The 14,241-nt window shown below is 36.0% G+C and overlaps 2 protein-coding genes across 2 annotated transcripts; both read left to right on the top strand.

Moving 5' to 3' along the window:
- The first annotated feature begins 5,010 nt into the window (after positions 1-5,010).
- LOC103445177 (probable pectin methylesterase CGR2) lies at positions 5,011-8,263 on the top strand. Its single transcript, XM_008384162.4, has 7 exons — positions 5,011-5,450; positions 5,942-6,091; positions 6,300-6,339; positions 6,507-6,545; positions 6,952-7,326; positions 7,583-7,638; positions 7,830-8,263. The coding sequence occupies exons 2-7, from the start codon at positions 5,969-5,971 to the stop codon at positions 7,980-7,982; spliced, it is 786 nt and encodes a 261-aa protein (XP_008382384.1). The 5' UTR covers positions 5,011-5,450; positions 5,942-5,968; the 3' UTR covers positions 7,983-8,263.
- Positions 8,264-9,122: 859 nt separating this feature from the next.
- LOC103445192 (protein trichome birefringence-like 13) lies at positions 9,123-11,826 on the top strand. Its single transcript, XM_008384179.4, has 6 exons — positions 9,123-9,603; positions 10,015-10,192; positions 10,342-10,482; positions 10,970-11,090; positions 11,205-11,339; positions 11,497-11,826. The coding sequence occupies exons 1-6, from the start codon at positions 9,186-9,188 to the stop codon at positions 11,758-11,760; spliced, it is 1,257 nt and encodes a 418-aa protein (XP_008382401.2). The 5' UTR covers positions 9,123-9,185; the 3' UTR covers positions 11,761-11,826.
- The last annotated feature ends 2,415 nt before the right edge of the window (positions 11,827-14,241 follow it).

Genomic DNA, 14,241 nt, shown 5'->3' with positions numbered 1-14,241 from the left:
CAAGACTTGGATAGATAACTAGTCGGCCTCGATGCAGTGCTGTTTATCCAAACTAAAGATGTCACCGGTTGCCTTCACAGTGCTGTTTATCCAAACTGAAGATGTGTCGGCGGAAAAAAAAAATAAAAATCTCAAGGTTGTTGAGAGGTTTCGCGTAAAGCGAGGGTTTACACAGGGCAGTTTGTGTGTTGAGTTGGAGACTTCTTTTCCGTTGCACGGCGTTTGTATTTATAGGAACATATTTTCTGTTTGGCACGGCCTGGATAATAAGCAGAAACCGACTGAAACTCAAACTCGTAAAAATGACTGATCCGCGACATAGGTGCTAAAGCCTATCTTCAGATGGCCGATTCTTCAAAGATAATAAAAGCCCATCTTGACTTATCCCATCGTAATTAAAAGCCTAGCCTAGCTAGACTTTCTTTTCTTGTCATAATTCCATCACCCATCCATGCATCCTGATCCCATTTAATGAATTTCAAACCATTTTAAATTCATTTCTGACTACTTGTCAATCTGTCACCAACACCACACACCAAATATCCCAAATCAATTTGAACTGTACCGCTTGCTTGGGGATATAATTTGCATCATATCCATCCTGTTTAAGAATATGCCAAGATAATTCATATTAAAAGATAATTATTATGATAAAAACCATAATATTATCCTTTAACAATAACAAAAATTATCTCCACTCTTCCATCCGACGGTTGAGAACTATGCTTACTCAACGGCCTTGATTACACGGGCCAATGGTGTAGATTTGGGTCCAAACAAAAACTCGAGTCCCTTTGCAATCTGTTTTTCTTTCAACTTCCCAATCTCCCCATTTCTATTGAATTTTTAGACCAACTATCACATGGTCTTAAAGATTGTACTTTAAGGTAATCAAAACTTTGAATTTATATTTTTCTTTTCAATAATTTTTTATTCAATGGATTGTTTTAATATTCGATTCGTTAGTGTGATGTTGATTTTACGAAAAAAGCACAAGAGAAGCAATTGGCGTTGTTGAATTTATTATACTCATCAATCAAGTTTTATTGTTCTTTACTCCCTTGATCATCAAGTTTTATTGTTCTTCACTCACAATCTTAGACTCTTGACTACAAACATTTAGTACATTTGAGTCTAAAAACATGAGCCGTTTAATGTTTAAGTAATGTTTGTATATTTATCTTCTTTTTATATTAATTTTTAATGATATTGGATATGGAAATAGAATATTTATGTATTTAGCGAATTCTTTTTTATACATATCATTGTACAAAGAACCGGAAATCAGAGAATATTAGGGCCCCATTTCGAAAAATCGCCTAGGGCCCCCAAATTCTCAGGACCGGCCCTGAACTCCGTCCTTTGGTTCCGGTTATAGGTATGTAAACATGCCCTCAATCTCAATGAGTGAAAAAGGCAAATAGGGAATTGTCATTGACATTCTTCTTAATACTTTTGTAAAAATGATTTTTGAATGGCCTATTATCTTTATGCTTATCAAGGTTTATTTTTGGGCTTATTTTTTTATACAATGATATATTTACACTAAAGGATGAGAAAATAAATTTATTTTGAACTCGACATCTACAAGATTTGAACCTAAGATCTCTCACTTACAAGTGAAGAAAAATACCACTGAACCATACTATTAAGTGGCAAAAAGATAAACATAGGTGGTGCAATTAGCTAATTGTCTTAATGATTAATGTCTTTCTTTTTAACTCATTGCGTCTTAGGTTCAAACCTTTTTTCTTCCTATTAATGTAAATTAATGTAAAATATTATTTGTGATAAAAAAAATAACAATGAGGCAATTATTTCTTTTAGGGAGTTTTAATGAAAAGAACTTGGACTAACTTTAATTTAATCAAAAACCACCATAAACTATTATTTACCCAAAAAAGCTTAAAAATTAATCATTAGGACAAAACTATTTATATAATAGGCCATACAAACATAAATACTCACGGGTTGAATTAAAAGCCCAACACAATAAATATTTTTTTTTTCCAAACTTACACCAACGAAAACCAGCCAAGCCCGTTACCTTATTAAACATGAAAGTGATGAATTAGTGTCCACCCTCCCCACTTCTATTTTCTCTCTCTGACATCCACCATTCTCACTTTCATTTTTCCTCTACACAATTTCCAAAACTAAAAATATTACTTTTTCAAATATTACTTATAAAGGAAGTTTTTGGAAGACATCCACCATTCCCATTTTCCTCTACACAATTTCCAAAAACTAAAAATATTACTTATTCAAATACTACTTATAATGGAAGTTTTTGGAAGCGAACGCACTTGTTTAGTCATGGTTGGGGACAATGCCTAACTTCTTTTTCTTCTTTTTTTTCCTAATGTGTTTTGACTTTTGTTTGAATTTAATTCTTTTTTATTCTCTATGTTTTTTTTGTACCTAGTACACTTTTTTCTAAACTATAAGTAACCCTTCAACTTTTGTCACGTTTACTTTTCTTGGGTTAACTATACAAATTTGATACCTTGAGAATTTTTCAAGGGGAAAAAAAAAGAAAAGATCAAATAGCTAAAATATTTTCATAAAGAAACAAAGTTATCAATTATAAACAAATGAAAAGTCTCTAAAATGTAAAATCTTCAAACTGAACATTATTTCTAAAACTGAACACAACCACTATTTTTAGAACTGAGCACTGGCACAACCACTATTTTTATAATTAAACACTAACTATTTGTAGAACTAAATGGTGACTATTTCTTAAACCGAACATTGATATTATCACTATTGTAGTTCCAGAAATAGTGTCGATTATTTTGATTTAGTTTAAAAAATAGTGTGGGCTATTTTGGTTCAATTTCAGAAATATTGTGGGTTATTTTGTTGTAGTTTCAAAAATAGTGTGGTTATTTTGCTTAATTTCCAGAAATAGTGTGATTATATTGGTTCAGTTTAAGAAATAGTATGATTATTTTGCTATAGTTCCAGAAATAGTGTTTATTTTGTTCCCTTCTAGAAATAGTGTCTGCTATTTTAGTTTAGTTTTTAGAAATAGTGCGTAATTTTGCTGTAGTTCAAGAAATAGTGTGGGTTCTTTTGGTTCAGTTTGAGAAATAGTGTTCGTTATTTTGTTGTAGTTTCAGAAATATTGTTTATTTTGTTCCCTTCCAGAAATAATGTGGGTTATTTTGGTTCATTTTCAAAAATAGTATATAAATTAAATTATGTTGACATGACTTAATCGTAACCATTTAAATAAGAGAGAAAATAAGGGGAGAGATTAAGAGGAGAGAACACACACCTCACAATTACTGGTGATGTTCGTAATAAATTAAAATCAACCACGTGGCTTTTTATTTTGTGATTGAAATAATAAGCCAAGAACTTTAACTCCGTCCAACAATGGCATTAAACTCTTCTCTCTCTCTCTCTCTCTCTCATCTCTATAAATTTGAAAATCTGTCCAAAATTATTTTGTTTGCTAAAGTTCAGTTATGCTACTATCAATTATGAGAAACAAATTTGATCTGAGGTTCTTTGTTTGAATAAATTAATTCCTAAATTCAATTAGCTGACAAGAACCATCATTCCCAAGAGGTTGAGAGTTATCTGAAACACCACCAAAGTATAAGCCAAAAGTAAGAAACCCATAAGGAGGAGGGGGAGGAGTAGGCCATTGCTCGTCTCAGGCGACCTAGACGATTCCTTCGAAGTCCGAGTAGAACAATTTTTTTCCTTTTTCAAATGAAAAAGAAGAAGATGAATTGAAAACTTACAAAGGGAACAAATTTCAATTTTGAGCCCTCTCTAGATCTTTTGACGAAAAAAGAAGAAGATAAATTTATTTCTTTTATGGTGAAGATTCCATTGCAGCAGCAAAAATGGAAGATTAACAAACGGAACAATTAAAAATTGTCAGGAATAAAACTGGAAACTCATTAGGTTATTTTGGTTGGGACGATGTTGATTGAAAGTTATTACATAATTTTTCGTTAAAATTCAAAATTTTAAAGCTCTTATCATTAATTTTTCTTTTCTTTTATTGTTTTATTACTTACTTTAAAACTTTTAACCTTGCCCTCATTAGTTTTCATTATTCATTCACATTATTCAGAAAAAAAAAGTATTAAAATTAATATAAAAATTATGAAAAAGAAAAAGGAATTAAAAGAAAAAGAAAAGGTTTTAACTTTAACAGAAATTAGATTAAAAATTATGAAAAAGAAAAAGGAATTAAAAAAAAGTATTAAAATTAATCTAAAAATTATTTAAATTAGGGAACAATTCAAAATTCCTTTTTCTTTTAAAAAGGAATTTTAAAAAGTATTGTGCGAATTTTTATTATGAAAAAGGAATTTTGAATTTTGAATTAAAATTGAATTGTTAAAGTTCCCTAATTCAAAATTCGCACAATAAAAATTAGGAAACTTTAACAAAAAAACTCTCGATACTATTCACTTTACCATTTATTTTGTCCTTATCGTTAAAACTCAAAGTTTTCAAATCATTTTTATTAGTTTTCCTTAAAAATTACTCTGGGTAATAAAACTATACATAACATATTGTGACGTTACAAACACACGCATGTTCAATTACTGAAGGCATGCTTGGTAAAAAATCGCTAGCTTCAACTAAGGTAACCTAGTTGGAAACAGTGTTTGAAATATTTTGGATATACTCTATATTTTCATGGAAATATCCAAAAATTTAGGGAACGATATGGAAAGAGGGGGTGAAGTAACTTTACCTCATATTCACGATATTTTCGGAAGTTAGTCAATTTCCTTGATTTTTTTTTATATTTTTAGGAAACATCCATTGTTTGCAGTCAATTTGCAAAAAGTTTGTAGGAAATATCCATGAGCCTATGCATTCTTTATGTTTTAATTTCTTTCTTTATGGTATCAATTTACTCCAATAAAACTTGTTCTGCTTTTATGACGAAAATTTCAATTAATTATTGTTTCTAGTGAAATGCTTTATTTTATTACTAGTCATTATAAGGAAGTTTTTCATTTCACATATCACATACTTATTGTTTACACAATATCCATCGATATTTCCACAAATTTGCTTATCAATATTTCCACCAATACCAATATTTTAAACACTGGTTGAAAACCTCTCTTCAATATGAAATGCTTATTTTGTGATACTCCTTTTCATTCCTCCTTGAAATTCAATAAATAAAAAATAGATTATTTAATTAATATTTGTACAAATAAATATCGCTTTGTTATAGCAAAAATTAAAGGCAAACTGAGAATAAAATGCAATTCCACTTGCACAAATAGCGTCGGTGTTTATTAAATTACTTTTATTTTCGTCCATTAAATTTACTTTTATTTAGTGGAGATGGACTTGCAGTGTGTAGGTCCCTGCAAGCTTAAGAGAGAAAAAACCAGCTCTCAGATCTGAATCGCGCTCTAGATCTCCTAATCCAGATTTTCCGGCTGAATTTTCCCCAGGTTTCTCTCCATTTACTTCTCGCATCATTGCTTTTTGCTTTTCTTTTTCGGATTCTAGATCCGTTTCTTTGAATGCAACCGACTGATTTCATCCACAGAGTAGCTTAATTCATTGCTTATTCGATCGAAATTGAATTGTTTTTTGTTATTTGGGTTGAAGATTGCATTATTATGTTGTGTTTTTGAGTTCTTGCTAATTTCGTAGCTGATTGGATTAATGGGTTGGTGTTATTTGCAAGTATTTGAGCTGAAACATGCATGTTTCTGTGGAATTTTGCTAAAATTATGCAACTATTTGATTGATAATACTGAATTGAGTAATGGGTTGTGGATAATATGGAAGCCAGTAGATCTTATTGTGCCCGTTTAGTTGGATTATGTGAATAAGTTGAGATCAATGAGTAGAAAACGGTTAGAAAAATGTTTCGGCAGAAGGCATTTGGAAACACTGCTAATGAAAGTTTTGTTTCAAATTTTGCTACCTTTTGCAGGATTTTTAGTCTAAAGTTTTCAAAGTCATGTCGAGGAGGCCAGTAAATCCTTCTAGACGCATTGGTGACGGTGGAAGTATACCATTTGTGGGTGCGGTGCAATCCAAAGCACGCTCTTCACCTCTACTGTCCATAGGACTTGTGCTTGTGGTACTTTCTATCACCATTGTTCTTTCAGTTCATCTTAGTTTTTAAGACCATGGTGTAATCCTAGCATATCCAGAAAAAACATTCACAAACAGATGACTAAAATGTGTCCACGCATCTTTGAATCCTAGTAGTAATACTGTCACTAAACCCAATTACACAAACAGGTCTAGTTTCTTACTAAAATACTGACTTAACTTTTAAATTTCAGGGTGCAATTCTTCTCGTCTTCTACACTTTTAGCGGGTCAGGTTAGTAGTTGTTTTGACTTCTACTTGTAAGTAAGGTTTATTGAAAAAGCAATTTCCTTTTCCTTCTAAAAAAGCTCAGCTCAATTGACTAAGTCAGTCTGAGAGAAACCAACCCTGTACTTTTTACATTCCATTTTGTTCTCAATAATTATGGTTTTGAACGACAGGTGGCCGGAGCACTAAGGAGGCTGTAATTAAACTTGAAGGTATATTTCATGATCCATTCTTTTGTCTACCTTCCATCACTCAAAAAAACTTTCGCAGAAAACGTCTTTGAACTGTGTTATTATCGAGCATATCCAATGCTGTGGTATTCTAGATATAATTCCTTAGATTCCTGTATTAGGTTTTGCTCCTACAGGCACAAGGCTGTACAGAATTAATCTTTTGAACCGTTCAGACAAATTGCATTCACAATCTCAGTTGTTTCAGACTATGTAAATGTTATGCACGAGAAATTCTTACTGTTTTTCTTTTTTATTTATTTTTGTAAGTACTAGAAAGTCTTTGCTGTGAGAGATAGTTCTCTGAATTTTTGTGTTGTACTGTTAGCATATTTTTCCAGATAGAAAAACTATTTTACATTCTGAAAATCTCTATATTTACATGCAGGTGGTGTTTCGTGTACGTTTGAAGTTCAGAGAGCAATACCTATACTAAAGAAAGCATATGGTGATAGCATGCGTAAGGTGTTGCATGTGGGCCCTGAAACCTGTTCAGTGGTATCTAAATTACTGAAAGAGGAGGATACTGAAGCCTGGGGTGTGGAGCCATATGACTTAGAAGATGCTGATGCAGGTTGCAAGAGTCTTGTGAGCAAAGGCATTGTGCGCGCTGCTGATATAAAGTTTCCTTTGCCATACCGGCCAAAATCGTTTTCTCTTGTAATTGCATCGGATGCATTAGATTACTTGTCTCCGAAGTACCTCAACAGAACTCTTCCAGAGTTGGCGAGGGTATCTGCTGATGGTGTTGTTATATTTACGGGTAAAAATTTCTCACTGAACCCCCACCACACCCCAAATGAGATATAATGATGGTGCTTGTCTGGATCGCTATTCACAATCAATTAGTAGAAGCTAATACTTCAACTTAATTGATAGAGGTGCATGAGTATTGTCTTCCTGACCAAAATCTAAACATAATGTTTTAGTTGGCCCGGCCCTTGATCGATTATGCAAAATTATACATGACAGTTATTGTTCTCTTTGATTTTTTACATACGTGTCATTTCCTTTTATAGGTTATCCAAGTCAGCATAAAGCTAAAGTTGCAGAGCCATCCAAATTTGGCCGTCCAGTAAGTTATTAATGTTTAATAATATTGCGACTTCTCATACACATTGATGACAGTTGTTGGTGCAACACCTTTTGTGATTCTCAATTTCATTTTCTTGCTTTTGTTGTATCACTGTATGGTTGTGGCAAGTTTAACTTCCTTTCATACAAAACTTAAATCTAGTAGAATGACGCAACGATTTTGTTTTAAAGGCGAAATTGCGAAGCTCGTCATGGTGGATAAGGTACTTTGTTCAAACAAGCTTAGAAGAGAACGAAGTAGCCTCAAAGAAGTTTGAACAGGCTTCACTAAAGAGGTCTTACACACCTACGTGCCAAGTTTTCCACCTCAAGTCATACCGTTAAGAATCACAAAATTGCATCTTTGCTCTATCAGCCACTTGGTAAAAACACCGAGTACGAAACGTCTTCAGCGCCCGAAGGGTAAGTTTATATTGAATGGAAGTACAGAGCCAAATTGTGCGCTCGGGTATGACACATGACCTTCCGATCGATCTGTGTCGGGGAAGTGAGTTCACATGCGTTGGCTTTCATCCTCACTATGTATTCTTTGACATGATGTATTTATTTTCCTCAACAATGCTGCTCCTTCTTGTTGTTGCAATAAAAGATATGTTAGTACTCTAGATCACATTTATAAAACACAAACTAATCTCTTCGTGATCAATTTAATGTTTTCATGAATGAATGGCATCCAATGATTTTCCAAAAAAACTCATGTCCAGATTCACCACATCCAGACTCTACTTAAATTTGAAGAGGGCATATATATCTACACATTTGGATTGAATAAATCAAAGGATAATTAAGGAACAGAAATTAAGAGCATCGTGCAGAGGTTGAGAAAGGGTGTGAAAATCATTTCACTTTGAGAAACTACCATGTTATTTGGTGAATAAAACTTAGAATAGTGCTATTCACCCACTAATTTTTATTTATACTCTTTTGATTTTCAATTCATTCAATTTGACGGTCGAAAATTGAGAAAGGTATGTGGGAAGTAAAAATAGGTGTATAAATGGTAATACCTTAAAACTTATTAGCGTACGGATTTGTCTTTTTATTTTTAACAATTGAGTCAGTTTATCTTTTTAACCTAGTTATTCATTTGCTGTCTAAAATAAAACTTAGTTGTACTTTACCCTTGAAACTTAAAATTGTCACTTCATATAACTCCCAATTCGTCTTATTTTTACCCCATTTTTGGCATAAAAAAAAGTAATGTAAAATCGTCAATAAAGGCTTGTTTGACATTTCTTTTACGAGGATTTAGAATGATTTTAAAATAATTAAAAATGCTTTCAGACCTTCAAAATTGCTTGCGACATTACAAGAAGTATTTCTAAGTGTCTTTTTTTAAAGCACTACAAACATTTTAATAGAAGTGCTTCGAAGTGTAAGCAAAAGTGCTTTTGCAAGAAGCCGGCCAAGAAAAAACCGAACAACAAAGTGCTTTTATAATGTTGTCTTTTTTGCTTGAGAAGTGCTTTTATAAGTTGCAGTTGGGGCTAAAAACCTCCGCCAAAAATCATCCACGAGAGTGAAAGCATGGCCTCCAGAGAGCAACACTCTCAACAGCAAAACCAGACGAGGAAAGTCCCACTCTTCCCTCTCCTCTCCCTCGTCTGCTTTGTCTCCATCTTCCTCGTCCTCTCCTCCATTCGAAACACCTCCGTTCCTCCGCGGCCCCATAACGCGAGCTTCGAATTCCAAAAGACTGACGGATCCGACCCGAGTCGTCGGGGCGGGTCGTGTGACTACTCCGACGGAAAATGGATCCACGACCCGGATTCCCCTCCGAGGTACGACAATACCTGCAAGGAGATATTCAAGGGATGGAATTGCATTTCCAGCGGCAAATCCAACGGTCGGGAACTACTCAAGTGGAGATGGAAGCCCAAGGGTTGTGATCTACCGCCGTTCGATCCGGTTAGGTTTCTGAAGATGTACAGACACACCAGCATTGGTACTCTCTCTCTCTCTCTCTCTCTCTCTCCATCTCTCTCTTATTTATATATGTTTCAAGTTATTTAGTTGTCATGTGAAGTTATTGTCTGTTTGGTTGTTGAGAAAGAGTGAGAAATCTGGCATTTGAAGCTAGGGCAAGAGATAAACAAACTGAAATCCTGAATTTTGAAATTTACATTACTTGATTGAATGCAGGCCTCTGTTTTCTTAGCTGCTTGATTCTAATGGACCCAAAGTTTTAGTTTTTTTTGGATATCTGATAGACCGGCATTTGGTACTTAGTTTAAACGCCGCATCAAATGCGATAGATAGGATGATTTGAAGGACTTTGTGGTAGAGCTATATATATATATATATATTGAATCCTAGGTTGTATGTATGGAAACCTTATGGATGTTCTACAGTGCAGGGTTCGTTGGTGATTCATTGAACCGCAATATGTTTGTTTCGCTTTTCTGTTCTCTGAAACGAGTGTCAAGTGAAGTAAAGAAGTGGCGGCCAGCTGGTGCTGATCGCGGGTTTACATTTCTTCAGTATAATCTCACCCTTGCATACCATCGAACAAATCTTTTGGCACATTATGGTAGGTAAGCTACGTCTGCAACTATGTGATGGTTAAGCGTTTGTTTAATTAGATGAATCGATGGGGAACTGAATGACGTCTCACACATGTGAAGCTCTGATGTTTGTCTGTTTATTTGTGCACTTCGGCTATTTATGCTTTTGTTTGATGCAGGTGGTCAGCCGATGCTAACGGTGGGGAGCTGGAATCTCTTGGATATAAGGAGGGCTATAGAGTTGATGTTGACATTCCAGATGGGACATGGGCAGAAGCTCTAAGCTTTCATGACATTCTGATCTTTAACACAGGGCACTGGTAATTCTTTTTATTCTTCTTCTTTCTTTTTTATTCAAGATTTTTGTAAATGTGGCGGATACATTTACTACGTGATTAAAGTTACTTCTTTTTAATTTCATAATGTGATTACAGTAAGTAATGTGTATCATTTAGCCTGGTATTGATAATCATGATACAATTTACTTATATCAATGGCGAGTGAGAAGAATTTTGATGTAGGAAAACATTACTAAGATAGAAGAGATCAAACAATTTGAAATATTCCGTGAAGCCTGTTGATTTTACCACGAGGTGATCAGGAATTAAAATTTCTATGATCTAATTGATTCTCCAAGTAAACACCAAGCACAACAGGAACAGAAACCAACCCTAATTTGTCTGTCTTCAAGAGGACTATAAAAAGCAGCCATTTAAATACCAGAAGCAGTAAAATTCTAAATGTGAAAAGTTAGTCATCAAGTTTGCTGACTATTCATTTGATTTTTTGGTTCTTATGAATAAACAGGTGGTGGGCTCCTTCAAAGTTTGACCCGACAAAGTCGCCCATGCTTTTTTTTGAAAAGGGTCAGCCTGTGGTTCCTCCAGTGCTCCCTAATGTTGGCCTTGATATGGTTTTGAACCACATGGTACACAATTTTTTTTTAAGATAAAAGCTTCATAATTTGTTTAATTTTATGTTCCATGAGAAATATAGAGGAGTATTCTGGTGATCATGTTTTTGATGGATTCGTTCATTGTAGGTAATGCTTGTGGAGAACAGAACGAAACCAGGTGCAGTCAAATTGTTTCGTACTCAATCACCTAGACATTTTGAAGGGGGTGACTGGGACCAAGGTGGCTTTTGTAACCGGCTAAAGCCTTTATCGGTAGAGCAGGTGAGTTGCACGATGCTATAATAACCCGAATGGATCTTATGTCTGTATTTACTTTTGAGCAAAATGAATGTTATGATTTGTACCCTAGCACAAACCCCTTCTACTTTCTTTGTGTTGTTTCAATTAAGCTCTTGTATAACATTACGGTTTTTTCCAGGTTGAAGAACTCTTCTCAGTGAAGAATAATAGTACAAACGTGGAGGCACGCTTGGTGAATCAACACCTCTACAAGGCCCTTAAAGGATCAAGTTTCCAGATTTTGGACATAACCCACATGAGCGAGTTCAGAGCAGATGCCCATCCATCCACTGCCGGTGGAAAGAAGCACGACGATTGCATGCACTGGTGCTTGCCAGGATTAACAGATACTTGGAATGACTTATTTATAGAGCAGCTAAACATCATTAGAAGTAGAAATTAATGAATTATTTTCATGTTGAGATTTTTCTCTTATTTTTCATCTGAAATTTCAACTTTGAGAGCACAATCCCATCTTATTCTCAATGCTACCTTTTTGAAAACCACATAATGTTGCATCCACAGGAGGCAACTTTGGTTAGAACACGAGGAAAATTCCGGCCATGGCTTTGATGGCTTTGCCACCCAAAGCGCGAGAGTGGGAGTAAAGGGTACAACAATAACAACAACAACAAAGCCTTTTCCCACTCAGTGGGGTCGGCTATATGAATCCTAGAACGCCATTGCGCTCGGTTTTGTGTCATGTCCTCCGTTAGATCCAAGTACTCTAAGTCTTTTCTTAGGGTCTCTTCCAAAGTTTTCCTAGGTCTTCCTCTACCCTTTCGGCCCTGAACCTCTGTCCCGTAGTCACATATTCGAACCGGAGCGTCAGTAGGCATTCTTTGCACATGTCCAAACCACCGTAACCGATTTTCTCTCATCTTTCTGTCAATTTCGGCTACTCCTACTTTACCTTGGATATCCTCATTCCCAATCTTATCCTTTCTCGTGTGCCCACACATCCCACGAAGCATCCTCATCTCCGCTACACCAATTTTGTGTACGTGTTGATGCTTCACCGCCCAACATTCTGTGCCATACAGCATCGCTGGCCTTATTGCCGTCCTATAAAATTTTCCCTTGAGCTTCAGTGGCCTACGACGGTCCCACAACACGCCGGATGCACTCTTCCACTTCATCCATCCAGCTTGTATTCTATGGTTGAGATCTCCATCTAATTCTCCGTTCTTTTGCAAGATAAATCCTAGGTAGCGAAAACGGTCGCTTTTTGTGATCTTGGCTAGATTGCTCCGGTCATTAGTGTGGATAAGTATATAAATGGATAGAGACAGGAAAGCAAACACAAGATGTACGTGCTTCACCCAGATTGGCTACGTCTACGGAATATAGGAGTTCTCATTAATTGCGAAGGGTTTACACAAGTACATAGGTTCAAGCTCTCCTTTAGTGAGTACAAGTGAATGATTTAGTACAAATGACATTAGGAAATATTGTGGGAGAATGATATCGTAATCACGAAACTTCTAAGTACCGAAGTGTGGTATCGTCTTCACTTGCCTTATCTGTCTCATAGGTAGATGTGGCATCTTCTCTGGAAGTACTCTTCCTCCATCCAGGGGTGGTATCTTTAACTGGTGGAGATGCACAAGGTAATGTATCAATTTCACTTGAAGCTTACTTGTAGTTTCAGGCTTGGTCAAGCGCGATACAAACCATGTAGTAGGAGTCCCCCAAGTCGCCGAGCTAGGGGATCTGCTGAAAGAGACGACAGACAAGGTAAGCAATCAGAGCTCCAAGCAATCAGTCCCAGATCAGAAGTTTGATTTCAAGTTCCGGCTGATTGTTCTCATTCTCCCTATCTTGCAGGCAGCATGAAGGATAAAGAGAAGAAAAATGAGAAGAGATGATATGACATACTTTTGCTTTTGAAGAAGTAACTTTCCACAGGCTGATTCTTGAACTGGGCTGGAGGGTTTTCTGGTTTCCTCCAGAGTATAAGGCCGACTGAAGAATTTGAGGGTCAAAACAAGTCCATCAAATCTAGAGTACGTTCGACCCTGCTGATATGGGATACTTTTGCTTTTGACAAAGTAGTGGATGTATCGGCACGTGTGCTGTCACGCTTGTCTCCACATGCTTCCTTGTATCCTTCTTACTTGCCCTATCTGTTCCTCAGGCAGATGCGGTATCTTCCCTGGAAGCATAAGATGTTGAAGATGAGTACTCAAGAGCAATGCCAGGTAAGTAATCATGTAAGGGGTTCCAGGCAGTCAGTTCCTGACTGGAAGCTTGATTCCAAGTGCTGACTGATTGCTCTCTTTCTCCTTGTCTTGTAGGTAAGAACAAGGCCAAAGGAAAAGATAGGGAAAAAGCATGATATGAGATACTCTTGCTTTTAACCCTGATGATATGAGATATTCTTGCTCTAGTATAGCTTGTTTGCAGAGGTATTATCGGGGGGAAAGAAAGCTGAATATTTCGAAAGGCTTTGTTGGGAGTGCCCTCTCAGATATGAGGAAGGGTTGAGCATTTTTGCAGGTCTGCCTGTTCGTTGGGGATGGAGGTTGACATATATAGGAGTCTCCCTAACAACAAGTAGTAATGCTATTACTTTACCCTGCTTGGTCATAGCACGGTAGTGGGAGCTGCCAGCTTCACATGTTTTAACTCTGTCAGAGCACTTTGAAAAAGTGGTCTGTGGTATCTGGAAAGCTGATTTTGCGTGTGAAAATTACAGACAAGCTTTATCCAAGGAGGTCTGGCTCTCGAAGTTGAGAAAGTGGTGCCTCTTCGGTTTTCGAACAAGCAATCCTGTCGGGGATCTGGCTCTCGAGATTCGGAGAACGATGCCTCTTCGATTTTTGAGAAAGCAATCCTGCTGGGGATCTGGCTCTCGAGATTTGGAGAGCGGTGTCTCTTCGAT

The sequence above is a fragment of the Malus domestica genome, chromosome 10 (genome assembly GCF_042453785.1).
Source record: "Malus domestica chromosome 10, GDT2T_hap1".
In the NCBI taxonomy this organism is placed as follows: domain Eukaryota; kingdom Viridiplantae; phylum Streptophyta; class Magnoliopsida; order Rosales; family Rosaceae; genus Malus; species Malus domestica.
This window is presented reverse-complemented; position numbering and strand designations above follow the sequence as displayed.

Bases quoted from the DNA above. Each gene is read 5' to 3' on its own strand.
- LOC103445192 (XM_008384179.4), top strand. From the start codon at position 9,186: ATGGCCTCCAGAGAGCAACACTCTCAACAGCAAAACCAGACGAGGAAA. The intron at 10,483-10,969 runs GTAATTCTTTTT...ATGAATAAACAG, and splicing joins ATCTTTAACACAGGGCACTG to GTGGTGGGCTCCTTCAAAGT. The intron at 11,091-11,204 runs GTACACAATTTT...CGTTCATTGTAG, and splicing joins ATATGGTTTTGAACCACATG to GTAATGCTTGTGGAGAACAG.
- LOC103445177 (XM_008384162.4), top strand. From the start codon at position 5,969: ATGTCGAGGAGGCCAGTAAATCCTTCTAGACGCATTGGTGACGGTGGA. The intron at 6,340-6,506 runs GTTAGTAGTTGT...TTTGAACGACAG, and splicing joins CTACACTTTTAGCGGGTCAG to GTGGCCGGAGCACTAAGGAG. The intron at 7,327-7,582 runs GTAAAAATTTCT...TTCCTTTTATAG, and splicing joins TGGTGTTGTTATATTTACGG to GTTATCCAAGTCAGCATAAA.